Source organism: Delphinapterus leucas, chromosome 1 (genome assembly GCF_059928025.1).
Source record: "Delphinapterus leucas isolate spDelLeu-1000000601 "Yukka" chromosome 1, BTC_Dleu_Yukka2, whole genome shotgun sequence".
Classification (NCBI taxonomy): domain Eukaryota; kingdom Metazoa; phylum Chordata; class Mammalia; order Artiodactyla; family Monodontidae; genus Delphinapterus; species Delphinapterus leucas.
In genome coordinates, this window is record NC_143129.1 from 64176712 (window position 1) to 64201812 (window position 25101).

Consider the following 25101-nt stretch of genomic DNA (forward strand, 5'->3'; position numbering starts at 1 on the left):
CCTTAAGTGTTAGTGGCTTTCATACAATTATACCTGGAACATGAACTATATTTACCTTCTGGGCTTTGATAGGGCCTGCCCGTGGCTGCTTCTGCCGTTGTTCTTTAGGTTCAGATATTTTGTCAGTAGTTTTTTCCGAAAGCACAGGAACAATTTCATTTTCACCCCCGTTTGAAGCTGGAGCACCAAACTGAATTGTGTCAATTCCAATTTCAACTCCACTTTCTTGACTATTCTTTGTTCCCTAGTAAGAGAACATTTAAAAACTTGCTTCAGATGTGAGAGAATGGCATGGACATGTATACACTACCAAATGTAAAACAGCTAGCTAGTAGTGGGAAGCAGCCACATAGCACAGGGAGATCAGCTCTGTGCTTTGTTACCATCTAGAGGGGTGGGATAGGGAGGGTGGGAGGGAGACGCAAGCGGGAGAAGGTATGGGGATATATGTTTATGTATAGCTGATTCACTTTGTTATACAGCAGAAACTAACACACCATTGTAAAGCAATTATACTCCAATAAAGATATTAAAAAAAACCCTCTGGTTTTATAATGATAAAAACTTAAAAAAAAATACTTGCTTCAAAGCAGAGTTCAAATTTGACTGAATGATTTATGTAATAGCACACATTTTAAAAGTACAATAGAAGGTCTGAAGCAATCTACATCCAGCTGAGATTAACTGACCTTGGTTTATGTTTTAGGAGAACACTCCCTTAACCCTACTGATCTGTATTAGAAAACAACGGATAAAATAAAAACTAGGACAAGACTTAAGTTTTAAAGTCCTGGCTTTAAGTGCCCTGGGTTGAAGGGCAAATCACAGCTTCAAGTTAAAACAAATGTAAAACATCATTTAAAACAAATGTAAAACAAATACAGAAAGGCACCACCAGCAAGAGATAAAGGAATGAATTAATGGAGGAGCAGAAAAAAGATAGGAATTCCAGTGTCACCCACTTCTGCTTTGAAAATAAAATGAATTAATATATATGAAAGTACTTCGTGATTGGTAATGGCATGCACACACATCAGAAATTCATTCATCAATTAAACTGCTAATTTATGTAATACCTTCTTTGTGCTAGGCGCTGATCCAGGCAGACACTACCAATCTAACTTGCATTATAATGGATGAAGAAAATAAACAACTAAAAAGTTAGATAAGGGATATGCAAAAATTAAAATATGGTTAAACCACTTAGAAAAAGGCCCTAGGAGGTCATACTGAAACTGAATCTAAACTACAGGATTAGTGGAAGGTGTTTCTGGCAGAGCAAACATCTAGTGTAAAGGTCAGGAATTAAAAAAAAAAAAACACAAAAAACAACTAGTGAGGCTGGAACACAGCAGGTATTAGGAACAGTGGCAGAAGATGGACAAGCAGAAGGTTAGATGACATGGGGTTTTGTAAGCCTGAGGATGTTTATAACAATGTCCCCCAGTGGACATTCAAAACCACAGACAGTACTCAACAGTACACATACTGTGTTTTTTTCCCTATACATACATACTGATGATAAAGTTTAATTTACAAATTAAGCACAGTAAGAGAACATCCAAATTGCCAGTCACACTATTTTTGCGCTTTGGGGCCACTATTAAGTTACGTAAGGGTTATGTGAACACAAGCACAGCAAAACGACCAACTTGATAACCAAGATGGCTACTAAATGACTAATGGGTGGGTGGGAACACTGGATTTCATGACGCTATTATTCAGAAGGGTGTGCACAATTTAAAACTTATGAACTGTTTTTTCCTGTAATTTTCCATTTAATATTTTCAGGCTGTGGTTGACTGCAGTTAACTGAAACCACAAAAACTGTACTTAACCTTTTCATGGAAGAACAAACAAAAAGACAAAACTAGGGACAAAGTTAAACTTCAGGCCTTGGTCTTATAATCAAATCACTATTTCATATCATTTTTGCTACCCCTGAATTAAGTGTGTCAATTACTGTGTAAGGTTATTGTTATACTTATCAGTATAACAATGTCAACAGTAGGAATAAGGCATGTCATCCAGATCTATTTTTAATATCTGAACATTCACTTTCAACTACAGACAAAGAGTACTGATATAACTTAGAATAAACATCTCTGTTTTAGTCAATGTTGAAATTTTCTAGTCAGTTCAATATAAATGTACAATTAATCTTAGAAGAGAGAATGGTGCAGTACTTAATAACTGAAAGCTATTGATTTTATGTACAAAACAATTAAGAACTTATAAATAGTTAAATGAATAGGAAAATAGTTAATATAGTTAATGGGACTAGTTAAAATAGTTAATGGGACTTAGAGAACGTTAGACAATATTATATTCTTTGAAACAAAAAATGTCTATAAAATATAGATAAGACAAGGAGAGATGATAAAATCATTCTATCCAGAAAATATAAAGAACATAAAGAGGATGAAGAAAAATATGCATGAGAAAAATGAGATACCAACAAAATATCCTGGTGCTCCAAGAGGCTGAAGAAGAATGTAAGCATCCTTCTAGTATTATCAACTTGTAGTGGAATGTCTACAACAAAAATCTTGCAGCTGAGAGATTATGGTTCCTGTACTTTAATGTCAACTTAAAAACCTGGACCAAACATTTTAATAAAATTATTAAACCAGTACACTCATCCAAAACAAAAGAAACTTTCTACTCCATCCTTCTCATTAGTAATGAAAAATCAACTTTCTGTACAAGAAATGTTCTAATTAATCATAATGTCAAAACAAATAGGCAGAGGAAAAATGATTAAACTGGGCATCTCAGATACAGAATCCAGTGACTCTTAATTCTATTTTTACAAAGAGTTCTCTGTAGAACTTAAAAAAATCAAAACAGATGATGAGGCCTACTCCAGACCTAAGTCAGAAAGCTGAACTGGGGGTAGGGAACAACAGGAAGACTTCCCTGAAAGGAAAAAAGAAGAAAAACAAAATCTCTTAACTGTATCTTCCTTGACATTTCTCTGCTCCCCTTTAACGGCAAAACTACTCTAGGTTCTCTACACAGTCAGCCTTGCCTCAGCATCCATGGGCTCCACCGCCCCTGGATTAAAAAAACCAAAAAAACACCTGAGAAAGTTCCAAAAAGTGAAACTTGAATTTGCTGCAAACCGCCAACTATTTACATAGCATTTACATCGTATTAGGTATTACAAGTAATCTAGAGATAAATATATGCAAATACCGTGCCATTTTATACAAGAGACTTGAGTATCATTGGACTCTGGTATCTGTGGGGGATCTTAGAACCAATCCCGCTGCGATACTGAGGGACGACTGTACTCATCTTTTCTCCCATTTTCTCTTAAATTCACACTAACCAGGCTTTTGCACCCAAGTGCTCCACCAACATTTTTTTTGTCAAAGTCACCAGTGATCTCCACATTGTTAATGCCAACTGTCAATTCTCAGGGTCTGTCTTACTTGACTTTCCAGCAGCATTTGACACACTTGATTTATCCCTCTTTAAACTCATCTTTCACTTGGATTCCAGGACACTTTTCTCATCACTTAGCTTCTCCATCTCTCGCAACTCCCTGAGCTGGGACTCGGTTTTTGTTTCTCTTCTCTTTTTCTAACTACTTTTAGAACTCATTCTCCCTTCGTGACCTCAACCAACGTCATCACTTAAGCACCATCTAATGACTTACAAATTTATGTAGTCAAACTAGACTATCTTCTCTGAACTACAAATTCTTTTTTTTTTTTTTTGTGGTACGTGGGCCTCTCACTGCTGTGGCCTCTCCCACCGCAGAGCACAGGCTCCGGACGCACAGGCCCAGCGGCCATGGCCCACGGGCCCAGCCGCTCCGTGGCATGTGGGATCCTCCCGGACCGGGGCACGAACCAGTGTCCCCCGCATTGGCAGGCGGACTCCCAACCACTGTGCCACCAGGGAAGCCCTACAAATTCTTATATTCAACTACCTACTTGACATTTCCACTTAGATGTGTAATAAACATCTTAAATCTAACAAGTTCAAAACTGAATTCCCTGATCTTCTTCCCCAATGATGACTCATTTTACAGCTTCCCAATCTCAACTGATGGGAACTCTATCCCTTTTGTTGCTCAAGTCAAAAGCTTTGGAGATAACTGACTCCCTTTTCTCACATACCACATTTAATTCATCAGTAAATTTATGAGCTCTATCTTCAAATACCCAGAAACCAACCATTTCTGATCACTTTTAATGTCACTTTCCTGGTTTAAGCTATCATCATTTGATTATTGCAACAGCATCTTACCATCTATTCTTTGCTCCCACAGACTGTTCTTAACAGACTACTAAGAATAGTCTTTTAAAAAGTCAGATGCTGTCACTCTTTTTCTCAAAACTATCTACTGTCTTCCTACCATGCCCGAAGTCCCTACCAGATCCTCCACCTTTATCTTTCTAACCTCATCTGTTCTCTTTTCATCCCTTACTTCAATCCAGCCATATGGACCTCTTCAAACACACCAGGCATGCTCCTGTGTTAGGGTTTTGTATTTACTATTCTCTGAACCAGGAATTCACTTTTCCTCAGACAACTGAATAGCATGCTCTCTTACCTCCTTCAAGTCTTTAATTCAAGTGTCACCTAAGTAGCCTTTTCTGGCCACCCTATTTTAAGCTGTCTCCACACCGCCTGGGAAATTCCTTATACACCTTCCTTGCTTTTGCTTTTCTCCTCAGCACTGATCACCATTTAACATTCTATGTGTTATTTATTGTTGGTTCTCCCCAACTACAATGGAAGCCCCATGAGCACAGGGTTTTTATTCTGTTTTCACACCACCACCCACTTTTTCTAAGGCCACAGGTTAGGACAGTGCCTGATACCATCACAAGTGCTCAATAAATGTTTGTTCAGTGAATGAAGAATTGCTGGCCTAAATAGTCAATTACCAATACTGCGTGTTTGAGAAATTACGTTAGAACAACTTCCCGGAAACTCTGCTTCTAGGTAACTATACTGATTATTCAAACGTGCATATCATTAAAAACATAGAACAGTCCAGAAAATAGTAATTGCACTTATACTCTCTGTGTCACAAAGCTAGAACTTTTAAAATGTTAACCTTAATATGTCTAAAGGTGAGAAGCAGCTTATAACTGTTGAGATTCAGTAGCATTAACATCACTTGGGAACTTATAAGAAATGTACTCAGGCCTTAGCCCAGAACTAATGAATCAGAAACTCTGGGCATGGGTCCCAGCAATCTACTTTAATAAGCTCTCCAGGTGATTCTGATGCATGCCAAAGTTTGAGAAACTGTTTTAAGGAAACTCTGCCACACTAACCCCACAAAATCCATTATTAAGTCTGTTCCTACCTCTGATGAAGTAGCTGATCCAAATGATGTTAGGGGCTTATTCCATGCACTGACTGAAGGTGGCTGTGGTGGACTAATGGGACCTACTGAGAAGGAGAAGCCACAGGAAATATGACCATTAAAATTTAGAGGCTAATAATCTTTAATCCATTTAACCCTTTCTTTTAATGGTAGCTAGATAATAAAACAATGACTTTTCACATGGTATATAATACTTAAAGAGATTCTTGCATACCAAAATAATCTCCTCCAAAACATTGTACCATTGTTTTATCAACACAGAGTTGTGTCCATAAAATATGGCTGTTAAAAATATAACACACTTGTCTTAGAAACAAAGGTGTTAAGAAAGAAAGCTAAGAAAAGATTACTGTTACTGCTTCCTACTGAGGAAAAAGAAATGCCTAGGAAAAAACATACTGAGTATATAAATAAAATTGAAAACCCCCAATTCCCTTGCCATTTCCCACCCCTCACTTCCTGTTGCACACTTACATTTCTTAGAGATGTCATTCAACACAGCTGGTGGGGCCACCTTGTTATCCCATAATTCAGTTGTAAGAGTGCCATGTGACTGTGGGGTCTGGATGGGTTTTCCTGTGGCTACATAATCTGTGCCATTAGGTGTCTGAGCTGAAGGTAGTCTAATTGAAGGAGGTGGCTGTTTTGAAGACTGTGTTGTAGTCTGTAGTGGACTCTGGACTGGTTTGTGAGTCTGTCCCTGAGTCTGGGCTGGGGCAGTAGGGGCTGGGACTGAGACTTGGACTAGGGCAGGGGTTGGGGCTGGGGCTGGGATTGAGGCAGGGACAGTCGGGGCTGAGGTGGGGGCAGCTGGGGCTGAGGTGGCTGGAGGTGGAGCTGAGGCTGGTGATAGAGCTGAAGCAAGGATAGGAATTGAGGCTGAGGCAAGGATGGGGACAGAGGCTGGGGTGGAAGCGGAGGCAAGGATTGGGGTTGGAGTTGGAGCTGGAGAAGAGGCTGTGGCTGTAGTTGAGGCGGAGGCTGGAACTGGAGCTGAGGCTGAGGCTAAGGTTGGGAGTGGAGCTGAGGTGGAGGTAAAGACTGGGACTGCAGATGGAGCTGGAACTGGAGCCGAGGGCGATGCTAAAACTGGAGCTGGGGTTGAGGCTGGAACTGGAGCTGAAGTTGTGGCTGGACCTGGAGCTGAGGCTGAACCTGGAGCTGGAGCTGAGGCTAGAGCCAAAGCTGGAAGCTGTGCTTGCTGGGTTCCCGTAGCCTGTTTTTTGGCAAATCTTGGCGGGAGCTTAGAAGTCTGACTTCTTCCTTTTTCATTTGCATTCTTTTTATTCCAGACCTTAAAAAATTTGCAGGAATCATTTGTCAGTAACACAGCTGAAAGTAATAGTTCATAAATAGACATTCCAACAAAGCTATCTACTGCTAATTTAGCTCCTTTACTTTACAATATAGCTACTTGATAGAATAAAAACATCAAGGTTGCCAATGAGATTTTAAATTACAAGATGCTACAGGGGAAAAAAGACAAATATGTATTATATATTCTTGATATACAGGTCCACAATCTCTTTTCCACTATTCTGAAGTTAAAGAAATTAAGGAAATTCGCACTAAATTCATTTGGCAGCAAAATCTGACCCCACCTGACAAAAAATTACTGACTTCACTCAACTCACGTTTGCCACAGAAGCATTAATCCTGGGAGTGTTGCTAGGTATTATGCTATATAAAATACACACTAATGTATCTTCCTAAACAATAATAACAAATAAATGACTTCTGAAAATATCTAGTCCCAAGAATTATATTGAATTAAACTCAATATTACCAACCACATAGGATTTTTACAGTGTTTCCTGCTTTTAAGCCTCTCACCTGTTAGGGCTCTTTATCGCTATGACCTATGTGCTCTATTTATTTTTATCCTCTGTCAGCATTTAGTAAAATGGGTGTTGGGTTGATCTAAAGGAAATAATGTATCATGATTCATACTATGTATTTCAAAGAACTAATTTAGATTACAACAGAAACTTGTATAGGTCAAGAATCTGCAAGTTATTAGAGCTCATGGCAGCTGTATTCATTAAGTTTCCAAGATGATTTAAAATTAACCCTAACTGCAATGAAGTATGATGGAGCAAATAAGATATATTTTGAAATAAAGTAAAGATGGTCTTCTCTAAGGCAAATGGTGAGCTAGTGATTACATTCTACTTAAAATTTACCTCATTCTGGTTAAAAAGTTTAAAGTTGTGAAAAATCAGGTCATTCTCAAAACTTGAATAATAACTGCAGCCCTGACCTTATAGGTGGATAGAAACCTTGACCATTTCCTAGTATATTTTGGGCAACAATCTAAATAACTAGTAACAAATTGAAACGCTATACCTGAATGATTTGTTCTTCTTTCTTTCGGCGTTCTTCATCCTGTAAACGTTTCTGTTGTTTTTTGGATACAACTTCAGTAAAACCATCATCATTCAAATTTGACTGGGGGTCTTCAACTACTGTTACTTCAGGATGGTCATCAATTATAACAACACCTACAGATATACAAAAAGATTTAAAATGATATTTTTTTGCAACTGAAGAGATAAATAGAAATGTTTAGTCCAGTAGTGATTAAAAAATAAAAGATATGGCAAAGATCTAGTTCTCATAACTCATAGTATATAACTCATTTCCCACACCATAAAATGGCCATTTAGCAGCAAAATTTGAAAAGATTTCATAGATATATGAAAAAATTTCATAAACAGGTTAAAAATAAAAGTCCTGAGACTATCTACTTTGAATGATATATTATACATCCTTTTTTCTTAAGCAATATAGTGGTAATGCCTTGTTTTTTAAAAGAAAAATCAAGGGCTTCCCTGGTGGCACAGTGGTTAAGAATCCGCCTGCCAATGCAGGGGACACAGGTTCGAGACCTGGTTCGGGAAGATCCCACATGCCGTGGAGCAACAAAGCCTGTGCTCCACAACTACTGAGCCTGCGCTCTAGAGCCTGTGAGCCACAGCTACTGAAGCCCGGGTGCCTAGAGCCCGTGCTCCGCAACAAGAGAAACCACCGCAGTGGGAAGCCCACGCACCACAACAGAGTAGCTCCCGCTCTCCGTAACTAGAGAAAGCCCGCGTGCAGCAACGAAGACCCAACGCAGCCAAAAATAAATAAATTTATAAAAAAAAAAAAAAAAGAAAAATCAAAATTGTCTTATCGTAGTCAAATCACTTAACCTCTACCTCTCCCAGCCTCAAGATGTGTGCTGTGCTGTAAAGATCTACATAGCACTTTATCTCATTTGCATCTAACCATTCTAAGAGGTGGGTATTACTATTGTTTCCCCTTTTCAAAGGATGTAATAAGCTCTGAGAGGCTGATGTGCTAACAATGCGGTGTTGAACAACTAAGCTGGTCTTATGATTCTTAATGCCTCTAGTTTACGTAGACTATTGTCTATAATGTGGAGCTGTTAAAAACATGAAACACATGTTAAAGTTCCATGTGAATGTAAAGTGGCATAGATGTACATACATCATAATAACCCAGTGGAAGAATAATTCAAGATATACTTTCAACTCATTCTCTAACAATTATTCTGGCTATCTTGTTAAATTATTCTATATTCCAGTGAGTATAAGAAATCTAGATCCATTAACTAATACTTAGAAGAAAAATAAAAATAGTCCAGGTGATGTGATTTTGGGTTGTAGGCATAATGTTTGCACAATAAATATAAGAAAAGGGTGAGGCAATTCAAATAAATTATTTTAATTTTGCAAATATAAATATATAATATGTTCTGATCGGGAAACACATAATAAAAATAGATACTCGCTTGGGAATGATACATATACAATTCAGAATGGTGATAACTTGCAGGGCCTGGCAAGAGAATATGACCATGGAGTGGATCATAGGGAATCTACTGGCAAACAGTTCCTTTTAAATAGCTAAAAATTTGCATTTATAGAAACACTGACAGGGAAACAAAAAATAAATACTAAGACTGGCTTTCACTCTTTATAAACCTATTACTGTTAATGTTTTTCTAATAAAAGTTTAATTTCAAAGGAAAAAGCCAATTGATTCTGATTTATCTATGACGCTTCTACTTGTGTTCTAAATCCTTTAAGAAATTAACTGTGTATAACACAACACTGTAAAGCAATTATACTCCAATAAAGATGTCAAAAGAAAAAAAAAGAAATTAACTGTGTAAAATGGAGCATATGCTCATCTCAATGCAAGGTTTTGGTCCAACATTTCTAAGGATGTCATGCACTCCAGTATTTCAGACTTGTGAAGAGACCTCTTCATAATTCTAAATTCATCTCGGTTTTTCACTTAAACTAAAAAGTGTGTGTGTTTAAAGCTCATCTTCATAGTCATGCCATCACTCATTATTATTATTTTTTTTGCGGTACGCGGGCCTCTCACTTGTGGCCTCTCCCGCTGCGGGGCACAGGCTCCGGACGTGCAGGTTCAGCAGCCATGGCTCACGGGCCTAGCCGCTCCGCGGCATGTGGGATCCTCCCGGACCAGGGCACGAACCCGTGTCCCCTGCATCGGCAGGCGGACTCCCAACCACTGCGCCACCAGGGAAGCCCCATCACTCATTATTTTAATTTTCTTGCCTAAAAGCTCCGTTAGAAACCTTTTGAATAGTTCACTCAATTACATGAAGCATTTACGGACATGTGAACAATACTTTGTTCTCAACACCCTGTTCTTGCCTGGTGCTTTGCAACGTTTTGGGCTAACGGGACATTATTAGGAAGACCATTTTTAGGAAATTATAGAACATTTTTAGGAAAGGAACCTAAAGATGACTCTTAAAATTAACTTCAACAAGTTAAAACTAATAGCTCAATTTCCATTATCAATTCAGAAATAATTGACTTCTTACCTTTTTATATTGTGTTAATCCAATAATATAATACTTTGCAAAATTTCTACTCCAGAAGTTGTTTGGAAAAAGAGAGACTAGTAAACAAATATTTGAGAAATCTGCCATGTTCTGTGGACTTTTGTAATCTTCACTTATCATTTTCCAAATGTAGTGTTTAGATGGATGTTAATCTCTTCTCATGGACCACAATAAGATTAGCATCCAAGCTTCCTATGGATTTACTTTAATTGCTCTCTCTAAATCAGAACTTTCCAACTTTAGCAGTATTAACATTTTGAGCTAGCTGTCCTGTGCACGGTAGGATGTTTAGCAGCATTCCTGGCCTATACCCACTAAGATGTCAGCAGCATCTGGCCACCAGTTTTGACACCAAAAATATCTCCAGAGATTGCCAAATGCAGAACCATTCCTGTTAAGAACCACAGTTCTAAAAATTCTTAAAACGCGCAATTAAGATAAGTTTATTTCTTTCCCACATGAATCCTAAAATGGTAGTCTAGAATTAGCTCTCAAAAGTTTGCGTGCATCGGAATCACCTGGAGAACTTGTTAAAACACAGATTGCTTCACACTCCAAGGGTTTCTAATCCAGCAGGTCTGGGGTAGGGCCCAAGATTCTGTATTTCTCACAAATTTCCAGGTGATGTTGATGGTCTGAGGAACACGCTTTGAGAACCACTGGTCTAGAAATAATAATGCTAAAGTCCTGGGCCCAAATCAAATTTAGTATGTATAAATAAGTATTAACTAGATGAAAGAAAACTCTCATCTACATCTCTAATACTGATATAACAAAAGTACCTAACCCAAGTTTCCCATTACTACTATCTGGTCTTAACTTAGTAAATCTCTCAATCTTATTCAGTATTTCCAGCTTAAGTCTCATCTGAATGAATGGCAAATAGCACATTTTTACATGTATCAATATAAGTGTCTACTCAAGGAATCTCCTTGTTAACTTCTTCATCAAATATTTCCTTCTTGCTGTGTTATCCTTCACATTTGATATCCTATCACTCTATGGCTTTCTGAAAGCATTTATCCATAGCAACACTACCTCCCATCCTATTATTTATTCTCTATTTATCGTATCTTAGATGCCAATTTTATCAAGGTCATAACTCACTGAGGTTAATATTTCTTTCCTTTCAGACACAGAATATGTACAGATATAACTAAGCATCTTCACATTTGGTTTTCTGTGCTTCCCCACACCTGTTTAGTGGTTAATTTCCTCCTTTTTTTTTTTTAAAGAAGAACAGTGAAACTCTGTGGATTATCTTTAACAAGAATTTTATCAAGCACTCAAGCCTATGCTAAAAGCTGGTGTTATTTCAGTTAAAGCTATATCAGTTGGTGATTCATAACCAGTCTCTATCTCTACCTTGAAGTCCAACTCTTTCTTTTTTGATGACTTCTTTATTTACAGTATCTATTTAAATGTAACAAATAGATAAACAGATAGATATATAAAAGGGACCTGAGACGCACTTGCATAGTTGTTGAGATCAAACTGTGATAGTGCATCCACTTTCTCTTTGGGTTTTTTAGGGCCTGGTTTGGGCTCTTCTCTTTTTTTCCCAGTAGAATCTTTGGAGTTCTTTTGTCCTGTACCATTAGGGGCTCCTTCCTGGTGGTGTGCAGAGCTGCCATTGACAGGATCAGCACCAGCTGTGCCTGCCGACTGGTCATCAAATGGCCTACAAAATAATAATTTGAGATTTTATTACTACCTCTACATATCCGAACAAAAGAAAAATGCTCTTAGTGGCAGTTTCTAAAGTTCAATCTAAGAAGAAATAACAGTGGGATAGAAGACCCTAACTCTAAAACCAACAAGCTTTAGTGACTTTGGTTGGGTACAACTTCACTAAGATGGAGCTTCCCAGTAAAGGAGATAAGACAAGCTCCTTAGGATTCTTTCCAGCAATTAAATTCTAGAATTCTAATTATCCTCTGAAGGTTCTTATCGTGTCTATTCTTACTGTGTCTATCATGTGATAAATGAGCTATCAACATTGTTTATAGCAGAAAATTTCTGTGATCCAAGCTAGTCCAAAGTATTCACTAGTGGATCTTCTCCACAAGAGGGCAGCATATCAAAATTTCTTTTTAAAGAATTCTATGCTTACAAGTATTTTTTTTTTAAAAGTTCAATCAGATTTATATACATGTAAACATTTTAAAAACCAGTTTTAATATGGAAACGATTCACGTCACAAAACCAAAGGTATTTCTACAGAGTGTTTTTTTTACCTAACAGATTCTTTTCTTGGGTTCATTTTATAAAAACTTCATGAAAATACACCATGAAAAATGGCCTTACCAATTCATTTCCAGCTCAGTCTATAGTATTACTCAAGATAAAAGCTTAACAAGAGCCTGACAAAAAGCATGACCTCAAACAGGTGAAGAATGAATTAATTTCTTCTAAATGGGACTCTTGCAAAACATTCATTTCACTCCAGCCAAACTGCTATTTCTGCAGGTTCAAAGTTGTTATCATCTACATAGCACAAAAGTCTTGCTAAGTAGTTGAGATCTACAGTGCACACAAATCTGATCAATTTTTCCCTTGAGTATTATTACTTGAAATTCTAATAGTTTGGTTACAGTCAACAACTATTGATACATTGTTATTTTAACTTATATGTTATCCTATTCTTTTGACTTTTAAAGGGAGATTTAAATTCTGTGTTAAGCAGGTACTCAAACACAACTGTTAGTATTATTTCCCTGGAACTTCTTCTAACTTATCAGAAAGCAAAAACATTTTCGCTGACTGGTATAGTAACCTGAAATGCTAAGTGTCAGTAACTAACCAATGCAGATTAAGATACTTTGCCTGAATAAATTTCCTACCAGCTCAGGCTGCAAATCTGGGAATTGGTTTTTAAAAAAAAGAACAAACGGGCAGGCCATAATAATAGTTGCTTACTATATACCAGGTGTTACATTAAGTGTTTCACAAATATCATGTCACTAAATCTTCACACATTTTTATAAGTACTATTACTTTCTCCCCCTTTTACTGCTGAGGAAGCAGAGTTTATACCACTAGTAAATACCAGAGCCTAGATTTAAAACTAGGAATAACGCTACTTTATAATGTTTCCTAATACTAAACATAATAATTTACTATAACCAACATTTTAATATTTAAAAAAAAAGACCAAGTTTAGCATAGCTGACAAAAATTCTTTTAAAAACACCACCAATGACATGGTATTTATGTTACTGGTGGCCTTGGTGGTTGGGCAGGACTTTGCTTTCTAGGCCTCTCTCTAAGCTGGATCATTTATTGTAGGTTTGCAACTTGAGTGAGGAATATAATTTATCCTTAAGTTTCAACATTCACTCTCTAGAAACCAGTACAGAGTGACTGTATATGGTTACAACATATTAATTTAAGTCCCAGAGGACACCTGTAAGCACCAGTTTTCCAAAGAGAAACCAAGAAATAAAGGCAGGCTGCTCATCATCAGTAAGATGATTTACCAAATGGAAGACACTGTATAGGTCCTGCCCTAGGTGTGTAGATTTTCCCAAACCTACAAATTCCTAACAGGACTCTTTTGAGAAATGTAACGTAACAACAGGCAGACTCCTGAGACACACTAACCTCTTTCTCAAGCACCCTTACACTTTTAGAATAGAAAAAAATTCTAGGAGAAGAATGTCTTGGCCCTCTATAGACTAGTTCCTTTGCACAGTTCAACCAAGAAGTATACTTTTAGCTTCGCTAAAGGTGCAAAAGTAGGGAATTCCCTGGTGGTCCAGTGGTTAGGACTCTGTGCTTTCACTGCCAAGGGCCCAGGTTCAATCCCTGGTCAGGGAACTAAGATCCCACAAGCCGCATGGCGGCCAAAAAAAAAAAAAGAGAAGGTGCATAATTAATTATATCTAACACAAAATACTCACCCTCGTTTTCCACTTTTTGCTGGTGGGCCACTTCTTCTTTCATTCCTAGGACCTGAGAAATTCCTTCCGGATTTGGGTGGACCATTGTTGCCACGCCGATTCTGGCGATCTACGCCAGGTCTCTGACTAGAAAAACTTCTCTTTGCTATTTCCCTTTTTGGAGGTAAAACATTCTCTCCAGCCTTTACAACCACTTGTGCATTCAAATCAGCATTTTTTTTTTCATCCCTTTCGCGCCTCTCATTGAAATCACTGCTTTCAGAAGCTGTTTCCCATTCTTCATTTGCCTGATCTGAAGAGTTCTGATTAGATAAGTCTGGTGTCTTATTCCCAGAAACATCCCCAGCAGTATTAACTGGTTCTTGAACCACATTACTAACTGTGCCATTTGTGGGCACTGCCACCTCATTGGTTTTTGAAGCAGCCTCCCTCTCTCTTAGCCGTCTAAATCGGGGAGGTTTATCTTGCCTCGGTGGTCGGGTAGGACGCTGCCTTCGGGGCCTCTCTCTAGCTGGGTCAAATTTTCGCTCAAATTTTGGAGGCCGTTTATCTGCTGGCATAGGAATAAACTGCTCATGTCTTCTTGGTGGCTCTCCATCATCTGGTTTAGGAGCTTCTGCCTGCCTTGGGTTCCACTGATTGTCCCGATAAGCAGGTCTTCGTAAAGTGGAAGGGCGTGACGGGCGACCTCCAGGATCCCTTCCACCACGTCTGAATGTTCCCCCTCTGCCTCGCCTTGTAGGCTCTCCTTTAGGAAGGAAGCCTGGTTTAGATTTATCATCATCCCTTACAAAAGGTTTTTCTAGAGGTCTATTATCTATTCGGACATGATTTTCAGGCTTGAAAGAAGATGGAGGCTTTACAGGTTTTTTGTTTTCAGACCGTTCCTCTCTTTTGGGAAGTTTACCTTTGCTTAAACTATCCTTGTCACTTGCACTTTCATGAACTTCACTGTCTGTGTCAGTCTCTGAACCTCGCTGTCTTCTTCTTTTGGGAACTACTTCAAAATCAGAGCTCTCACTTCGTGTTTCACTTTCTTCTCGCTGTCTGAGGGGCCCTGGGGGCACATGCTCTGCTCGTGGCTTACTGTCTCTATACTGAGGATAGTCTCGAGTGTGTCCTCTACCACCCCGGCCACGCCCTCCATAAGAGCCTCTATAGCTTCGCCCTCTGGAGTAATATTCACCTCGGCCTCGACCTCTGTACCCTTGATCTGGAAACCAATCTCTATCTCTAGCTTCTTTCCAATAGGCCCTAGGGGGTAAAGTTGATTCTTTCTTAGCTGTTGGTCTTAAATCTGGTCGAGACCTCTCTGTAACAAGGTCTTTGCTGATGACTTTCTCAGGTTGCTTTTCTTCCTTGACTGTTGGTGCTGTGACAGTTTGCTGGTTTACAGTTTTAGCTGCAGGCTCTACCTCAACACTACTTACAGGTTCCAAAGGCTTCTCAGTATCCTGAGGTGGCTTTTGCACCAAAGTTGAAGGTGAAGTTTCTACTGAAGGAAATTTCTCTGGTTCTGGTTGAGGTGGCAGTGGAACCGACTGTGGCTGAAGCGGTGCCACAGGTGGTGGGGGTGGAGGAAGAGGCTCTTTCTTTTCTGTCTTTTCAGGTTTTGCCATTTTTTCGATGACCTTTTCTCCTTCTTTCTCCTTCCTTTGCTCTCGTTCTTCTTTCATATCTCTAAGTATAGGTTTTTTAATAGGACCTGATCTTCTCACAGGCCTATCATTACCTTCTTCTCTTCTGTTGGAGCTAGGCCTTGGGCCCCAACGAGTTTCCGATTTAGATTTATACAGTTTTTCAGGTTTTGGTCCTTCAGAAGATCGTATAAAGCCCTCTTTCTTTGGTTTTTCCTCTGACCTTTCCGCTGGTTCTTTTGAATCAATGCATCTGCTAGTTACTTTAGGAATGCTTGCAGATGGCTCATTTCTCTGCTCCTCTGATTTTTGAGTATGGTTAGATCCATGGGAAACACTTCTTTTCCGGGCAGGCTGACTTTCTCCAGCTGAAATTCGCTCTTCTTGAATGGATACAGTCTTTTGATCAGGTACATCAAAACAAGCAGGCTGATTATTTGTGTCAGTATGATGAGGTCTAATGTCTTCCACTGATCTGCTTAAAAACTTCTGTACTTCTGTCTCACTTGATTCTCTGACAAAGTCTGCTTTTGGATGAGCCTCTAACTGACTATGTTCTACTGGATAAGCAGCAGTTATCTGTTCCTGATCCAATGGGGCTTCAGGCCTATGATAAGGAGAATTCAAAGAAATAACAGCCATGAAGGCAAAAATCTTTCTCACAGGTACATGTACAGCAAAATAACCCCTCTAATTTAAAAAGAAAAAAATGGATCCTAATCATAAAGAGCTTTATGTCTCTATAAAAAGTTTAGTGCAACATTATTCATAATAGCCAACAGATAGAAACAACCTAAATGCCTACCGACAGATGAATGGCTTAAGAAAATGTGGTAAATGCATACAATAGAATGTTGTTTAGTATTAAAAAAAGAAAGAAAATCCTGCTATATGCTATGTCATGGATGAGGACATTACACTAAGTGAAATAAACCAGTCACAGAAGGACAAATGCTGCATGATTCCACTTATATATACTATATAATGTAATCAAACTCATCCACACAGAAGGTGATTGCCAGGGACTAAGAGGAAGGCGGAAATGAGTATGATTAAATGGGTAAAAAATTTCAGTTGTGCAAGATTAAAAAGTTCTAGAGATCTGTTGTACAAAATTATGCTTATACTACACACTTAAAATTTTGATAGGAGGGCAGATATGCTATGTTTCTACCCCCACAATTAAAAACAAATGAAGCTCATTCCTTAAGAGGAAGTTTAGACCATGCTGATGTGAATTTTTAATACCGAAACTAGTCATTTCCACTTATAACGAGAGTGCACTAGAGTAGGTCCATCTTTCCCACTGAATCAGAATTTTAGAACACCATAACATACTCCTTAAAAGGGCAGAAGTTCTAACTTCATGATTATAAACTGTTAGAGATCACCAACTGTCTGACACTTCAAAGTAACTCTATAAATTAGTGTTTGTCCTTAACTCAGCCTTAGAAAACTTCCATAAGATATCAATAATTAAATGTCTACCATATTTCTCGTTAGTGGAAGAACTACATCCACACTTTAGCCACATTACATGTCAAGTACCTAATCAACAGCAGAATCTTGCCAATTTTAACATCTACCACTGAATTTCAGCATTTAACTAAGTGTACAGAACTACGTTATAAAATGCCCTAATCAATACAGAAATGCCAGAAAAAGGAAAATACGTCCTAGAATGAAATAAGGCATACTAAAATGGGAGAAAATCAGATCGGTGGCTCAGTCCTAAATCAGAAAGATCTTCAGAGAGACTACACAGTTTTCGTTTCCCCACAATATTCTATTGGTCTACTAATAATTTTAATAATTACCTTATATCCTCAGGTTCTTCTGTTGCCTTGGGAGTGGTGGCCTGCTGAGGCTCAGTATGAGGATAGGGATCTGACCCCCACATCATACGAGGCTCAGAGAGGGAAATTGCATGATCTCTTGCAGAGCGAGCTATATGTTCAAATGACTCAGAGCTGCTCGGTGACCCTTCCATCTGGTCTCTTCTCATTAATGGCTTAGGAGGAATCATTCCTATACAAAAGATCAGAAAAAGATTGGGGGGTGGGGGTAGGAGAACGAAGGAAACAAAATCATTATAGACGTAGAATCTACATTATTACTTAATTACTATTTGGACATTCTATATTTAAAACAAAGAAATACTTTTGGCAAGTAAAACTGGTTAATTCAAAAAAATAATCAGTGAAAATTATATTGAGTTTTTCTGTGAATGAGATTTTTATCGTTGCTTTTAAATAGATTTAAAAATTGAGGAAGCAAAGCAAGCAAAACCATAAGAACAGCCTATTTTACTTTAAAGGAAAGAAAAGATAATGCCTATAAAAATCAGATAACAAGCACCGTGACTCTACGCATGTTAAGCATTATGAGAATTACACCAAGTGATAAATGTTCAGAAAAACATTTTCTATAGAAAATCCCATTAATCTAGTTTAGTTGATCAATATGCTATAAATTATGCCTCTTAAATTTAAAATTTTCAGTGTAAATTTTAAAATAAAGATGTGATTCTTGATCATATTTTTGTCACCTCTAAATTTTCCTCTAGACTGTCTTGGTACTGGATTATCTGGATTTATTCTGATAAAGACTGCTATTTTATCTGTTTTTAGCTAAACTATTAGGAAATCCAAGTGTTAGGCTGGCAAATGATAGAGAAAATTGAAAAGCTGTAATATATAATATATGGACAAAATTCAAATGCTGAAACACCTGAAGGAATAAAAACAATGTAGCGAATAACAGATATTATAACTAAGATAGCAATTTTCCACCTGAAAATTTTAAAATAGTATTTGCAAGAGAGAAAATATATTTTCCCTTTGGTCTTACCACACTGTTGGTACGGTACCTGGCATTTAACTACTCTGTGCTGAGAGAAGACACATAACTTTATGATTAAAAAGTTCTATTTAAGTTCTTACTAGATTATAACTCTCAAAGGAATTAAGACTAAAAACGTGGGGAAAATGAAAAACTTTGAACTTGCAAAACTGCAAGTGAGCCATGAGACAATGCCAACTTAAACTTACCAGGATGAATGGGTGGAATATCCATAGCAGGTCTACCTGATATCATTCGCGGATCCATGTATGACTGCATCATGAGCCACCTTGGATCAAAACCCATAGAAGCCAAATGCTGAGGGTGAGGCTGCATGGCCTGGTAAAGAGGTCTGTGTGGTGGTGGAGGGACAGCACCACTGGATGGCTGTGAAGGAACCGTTTGTGGAAGTACACCTTGCTGCTGCTGCTGCTGCCACTGCTGCTGTTTCATCTGTTCCTAAAAAAAGCAGGACCCTACATCTGAGACTTTAGTTCCATGTGATAAATTAATATAATCAATCAGAAAACAGGCTTTTTTGAAACCTTGAGGGAAAAGAATTCCAAACACATGTGACAGTGAGAGGTGGCAAGACAAAAGAACAAAGAATAAGTTATGACATTTTGCCTTACACGTGACTTAAGCAACTAATCACTCATTAATTATACTGCAGAAACCACTTCCTAGAAAGGAAGATGGTTTCTATAAATGAGGCAGGTGGAAAAAAGGAACGACACAGCAGTTTCACAGTAAAGCCCTTATCAACAAACTTTTACTAATTTAAAAGGAGGAAATTTTTCAGGGAAAATTTGTATGCTTTGTGTATTTTGAGTTTTATGTCATATTATTTCTTATACTACTGAACAATAAACCTTTTTAATCACACATACAAGATAAAATGTTTTTATTGTTACCTGCTGCCGCTGGAATCGTGGTGGTAAAGACTTCTGAAACTGTTTAAAATAGCCAGATAATATAGCAGGCCGAGGCTGAGACCCTGATTCTGGTTCTGTTTCATGTGCTGCTTGTGTGGTCTCTTTTTCACTGCGATTGTTATCTTGTCTACTGAAGACTGGGTCATCCTCTGCCCAAAGAAAAGGTGAAAGATAATTATACTCATCAATGACACTTGACAAATACATGTTGTTTGTACTGGAGTGAAATAATTAGATTGATATATTTAAAAAGTTAACAAGGAAAAAAGCATCCTTACTCTAAAACACTTTTGTATTTTAATATTGGTAACCATCAATGAGGTAACATTAGATTAACAAAACCCTAGACTTTCTCAAAGCTGGATTCTTAAGACAGAAATCACATGCCCAAATGCTTTACCATACAAATGTCTGTATTTGATATTTTGTGATAATAAACCATTTCAAATACTACCTATTTTGCACTGTTTCACTAAATATTAACACTACTGTCAAAATTTACTTGGGGTTCTCTAGGACTTAGGTGAAAACACAAATGGCCTATAAATACTTAAAATAGAACACACTGGTTTACTTAAAAATTTTTTTGATCAGGGGATGTTATCTATAAAGAAAGCTAATGAATCTAAGTCTGATGACAACAGTGATCACCAGCTATCTTCAAATATATAAATCATTATTCTGTGATATATCTGAAGATAGATGGTGATCACTCTGTTGTCATCAGAGTTTAAAATCATTATTTTATGTAAAGGGTATCAATTATGATACACAAGAAGGAGAATCATACACATTCCCCCCCACACAAGAAAAGTTCTCATCCCAAAGAAAACCAGAGCCATATATACATTCTAGAGAATGCCATTTGTCAGAACTACAAAGCCACGCATATTATAAATTCTTTTCTCAGATAATTAGGGGTGGATTTTAATGGGAAAGCTAATGTAATGCCAATGGTAAAATGATGCAGTAAAGAATCACAAATCACATTTTGTCTGTATTACATTCAATATTAAAAATGCTAAAAAAATAAAATATTAGAGAGAAAAGAGAGCCAAGTAGGTGCAACATTTAAAAATGAAATGGGTACATCTCATGATAAACCCAGCTAAAATTAAACTGCCACCAGAAGACATATAAAATGTGAATGAAAATAAAAGTGTCACTAAATAACGATTATTAAAAACAAAAGCATAATTAATTAAGTATATATAGTGGCTGCTGATGGTTAAATTAATTAATCAGGGTCATTACATGTATTCACTGGCAGAACTAGGACTAAAATGAATTTCCTTATTTCTAATCCATGGTCCTTTCTCATTAACTGTGAATGAGATTCCCTAAGGTTGTTCTCTTTCAGAATTCATCAATTTTAAAGTATACAAATGTTTTTCATTTCTGTGGTGAGAAATTTTACTTTACCTTTTTTGAGTGTTTTGAGCAAAGTGCTTAAGATATATTAATAAAAGCCCATTATCAATATCAACTTATCTCTAGACTGCTTAATATAAAAATTTGTGAAATCTGGTAACTAAACAAATAATCCACATGGGCTGTATCTTATTTTTTTAAAAAAATTGAGATAAAACACTCTTACTCTTTTATAGTTACATTAAGGACCAAGTTTGAAGGTAATCCAGAATATAGATAAAAACTTAAAGCAAAACTTTAAACAGCTTTATAACTTCAAGCAGCAGGGTCTTATAGAAAGAGCATGGGTTTTGAGGTAAAAAAAATTTCAGTATTTCCGTAACAGAAAATATACTGAAATAAAACTATTTCTACTTTAAATCACTGTTAACTCAAGCTATTCATTAAGACTGAATTTCACAGCAAGTTTGGAGCAAAGTTTTATTAATTAGAGTTTATAAGCTAAGTTGGGAAAGAACAAAAAAGCTGATTATAGCTAGCAAAGGCTTTGGGTTTTTTTGGGCAGCGCTGTGTGGCTTGCAGGACCTTAGCTCCCCAATCAGGGGTTGAACCCATGCCCCCTGAGGTAGAAGCGCAGATTCTTAACCACTGGACTGCCAGGGAAGTCCAGCAAAGGCTCTTTTCAAAAAGCATAATTACTGTCTGGTAAGCATATAAATGACCTATGGAAGTTTTTCTATTCCCACTGGTAGAAAAACAAATATGAAATTATGAACTGAGTACAGTCATTTAATTATGACAATCCAAAATTCCCATTAACCTCTATTCAACTTAAGTTTTAGAGGTATTAACACATGTGAACAAATGAGATTTTATTTAGTAGTTAAATGTCTTGGAATCAGAAAAGAGTAGAAGAATCAGCATCTCTTAACTATGAAGCTAATATAATTTTGCAGACAAAATAGAATTAAAGGTCATCTAACTATATGGTATCTACAATAAACTCACTTTAGATCCAAATATGTAAATAAATTGAAAATGAAAAGATGGACAAAGATAGTCCATGAAAACAGTAACCAAAAGAGAGCAGGGTGGCTACACTAACATGAGACAAAATTGACTTTATTTTTTATTTTTTTGTGGTACACGGGCCTCTCACTGTTGTGGCCTCTCCCGTTGCGGAGCACAGGCTCCGGACGTGCAGGCTCAGCGGCCATGGCGCACGGGCCCAGCCGCTCCACGGCATGTGGGATCTTCCCGGACCGGGGCACGAACCTGTGTGCCCTGCATCGGCATGCGGACTCTCAACCACTGTGCCACCAGGGAAGCCCCAAAACTGACTTTAAATCAAAGAAGTTTTACAAGAGATAAAGTCATTAAATACTAATAAAAGGTTCAATACTGCAAGATACAACAATTATAAAACACTTACACACCTAGTAACAGACCATCAAAATGTATGAGGCAAAATACTGACAGAATTAAGGGGATAAATAGTTGCACATTAATCGTCAGAGGCTTAGGTCTTCCCTGGCAGTTCAGTGGTTAAGAATCCACCTGCCAGTGCAGGGGACACAGCTTCGAGCCCTGGTCCAGGAAGATCCCGCATGCTGCAGAGCAACTAAGCCCATGTGTCACAACTACTGAGCCTGCGCTCCAGAGCCCGTGAACCACAACTACTGAGCCCATGTGCCTAGAGTCTGTGCTCCACAACAAGAGAAGCCATCACAGTGAGAAGCCTGCACACTGCAACGAAGAGTACCCACAAGCTTGCTGCAACTAGAGAAAGCCCGTGTGCAGCAACGAAGACCCAATGCAACCAAAAATAAACAAATAAATTTATATATATAAAAAAATAGTGGCTTCAACATTCCAATCCCAATAATGGCTAAAATAGCCACACAGAAGATAAATAAGGAAAAAGAGGACTTAATAAACCAACTAGATCCAACAGACATATACAGAACACTCTACCCAAAAACAGCATACACATTTTTCTCGAGGGACATTTCCAAGACAGATCACATTAGGCCACAAATCAACTCTCAAGAGTTAAAAAGACAGACATCACATAAAATATTTTCTCTAACCACAATGGAATGAAGTTAGAAATCACCAGAAGTAAACCTGAACAATTCACAAATCTGTGGAAATTAAACAATACACTCTTTAACAGCCAAAAGATCAAAAAAGAAAGTGCAAGGGAAATTGGAAAATACCTATGAGATGAATGAAAACAAAAGCACAACATACCAAAACTTCTGGGATGCAGCAAAAGCAAAGCAAAGAGGGAAATTTATAGCTATAAATGCTTACATTAAAAAACAGGAAAGCTCTCAAATCAGTAACCTAGAGTTACGACTTAAGGAATGAGAATAAGAAGAACAAACTAAACCAAAGGTTACTAGAAGGAAATAAAAATCACAGCAGAGATCAAGAAAATAAGAGAATAGAAAAATAGAGAAAAATCAATGAAAACAAAAGTTAGCTCGTTGACAAGATCAACAAAATTGACAAATCTTTAGCTGGGGTGGGGAGGGGGTGAACTAAGGAAAAAAGAAGACTCAAATTACTAAAATTAGAAGTGAAAATGGGGACAATATTACCAATTCTACAGAAATAAAAAGGATTATGAGAGAATTATGGACAATTGTACACCAACAAACTGGATAACCTAGGTGAAATGTACAAATTCCTAAAAACAAAAAATCTACCAAGACTAAGTCACAAAGAAATAGAAAATGTGAATAGACTTTTAACTAGTAAGGAGACTGACTTGGTAATCAAAATTCGCACGACAAAGAAAAGCCCTGGACCTGATGGCTTCACTGGCGAATTCCACCAAACATTTAAACAAATAACATCAATTATTCTCAAACTTTTCCAAAAAATTGAAGAGGAGGGAACACTTCCTAACTCATTTACAAGGCCAGCATCACCTTGATACCAAAGCCAAACAAGAACACTACAAGAAAACTACAGACAAATATCTCTTATGAACACTGATGCAAAAATTCTCGACACAATACTAGAAAACAGAATTTAGCAGTATACTGAAAGTGTTATACACCGTTTACCAAGTGGGATATATTCCTGGGATGCAAGGATGGTTTAACATACAAAAATCGATCAATATATTATACACTGACAGAATGAAGGGAAAATAACACATGATCATCACAATTAACACAGACAAGGATTCGACAAAATTCAACACATTTTTATGATAAAAATACTCAAACCAGGAACAGAAGGAAACTACCTCAACAGAATAAAATCCACTTATGAGAAACCCACAACTAATACCACACTCAATGTTGACAGACAAAGCTTTTTTTGTAGGATCAGGAACAAGACAAGGGTGCCTCCTTTTGCCACTTTTATTCAACTTAGTACTGGATAATTTTGAGGGATTCAACACTGCAGTGGAGGAAGTAACTGCAGATGTGGTGGAAACAACAAGAGAACTAGAATTAGAAGTGGAGCCTGAGATATGGCGGAATTGCTGCAATATTACAATAAAACTTGAATGGATAAGGAGCTGCTTCCAATAGATGAGCAAAGAAAGTGGTTTCTTGAGATGGAATCTACTCCTAGTGAAGATGCTGTGAAGCCTGTTGAAATGACAACCAAGGATTTAGAACATTATTACATAAACTTAGTTGGTGAAGCACTGCCAGGGTTTGAGAGGACTGACTCCAATTTTGAAACAAGATCTACTGTGGATAAATGCTATCAAACAGAACGGATGTTACAAAGAAATCATTTGTGAAAGGAAGAGTCATTCGATGTGGCAAACTTCACTGTTGTCTTATTTTAAGACATTGCCACAGCGCCCCCACCTCAGCACCCTGATCAGTCAGCAGCCATCAACACTGAGGCAAGACCCTCCCTCACCCCCACAGCAAAAAGATCATGGCTCACTGAAGGCTCATTGATGGTTAGCATTTTTAGCAATAAAGTATTTTTAAGTTAAGGTATGTACATACAGCACATATATATTTTTAGACAGAATGCTACTGCACACTTAACAGTCTACAGAATAGTGTAAACATAGCTTTTATATGCACTGGGAAACCAAAAAATTCATGTGACTTGCTTTATTGCCATATCTGCTTTATTGCAATGGTCTGGTACCTAACCTGCAACATCTCTGAGGTATGCCTGTGCTCAA

At 37.6% G+C, this 25101-nt stretch overlaps 1 protein-coding gene across 17 annotated transcripts in view; it reads right to left on the reverse strand.

Annotated features, from left to right (window-relative positions):
- The window catches only part of PRRC2C (proline rich coiled-coil 2C), a 98712-nt gene that overhangs the window by 25491 nt on the left and 48120 nt on the right, over positions 1-25101 (reverse strand). For 16 of the 17 annotated variants that reach the window (XM_089911199.1, XM_089911193.1, XM_022560166.3 and 13 more), the window contains 9 exons: positions 19536-19705; positions 18831-19080; positions 17598-17808; positions 14144-16387; positions 11714-11922; positions 7700-7854; positions 5828-6647; positions 5333-5418; positions 56-244 (listed from right to left, as the gene is read on the reverse strand). In XM_089911199.1, coding sequence (XP_089767325.1) covers positions 56-244; positions 5333-5418; positions 5828-6647; positions 7700-7854; positions 11714-11922; positions 14144-16387; positions 17598-17808; positions 18831-19080; positions 19536-19705 — 4334 coding nt within the window. The remainder of the gene's footprint in view (positions 1-55; positions 245-5332; positions 5419-5827; positions 6648-7699; positions 7855-11713; positions 11923-14143; positions 16388-17597; positions 17809-18830; positions 19081-19535; positions 19706-25101) is intronic. The other variant, XM_022560161.3, reaches the window with a different exon arrangement.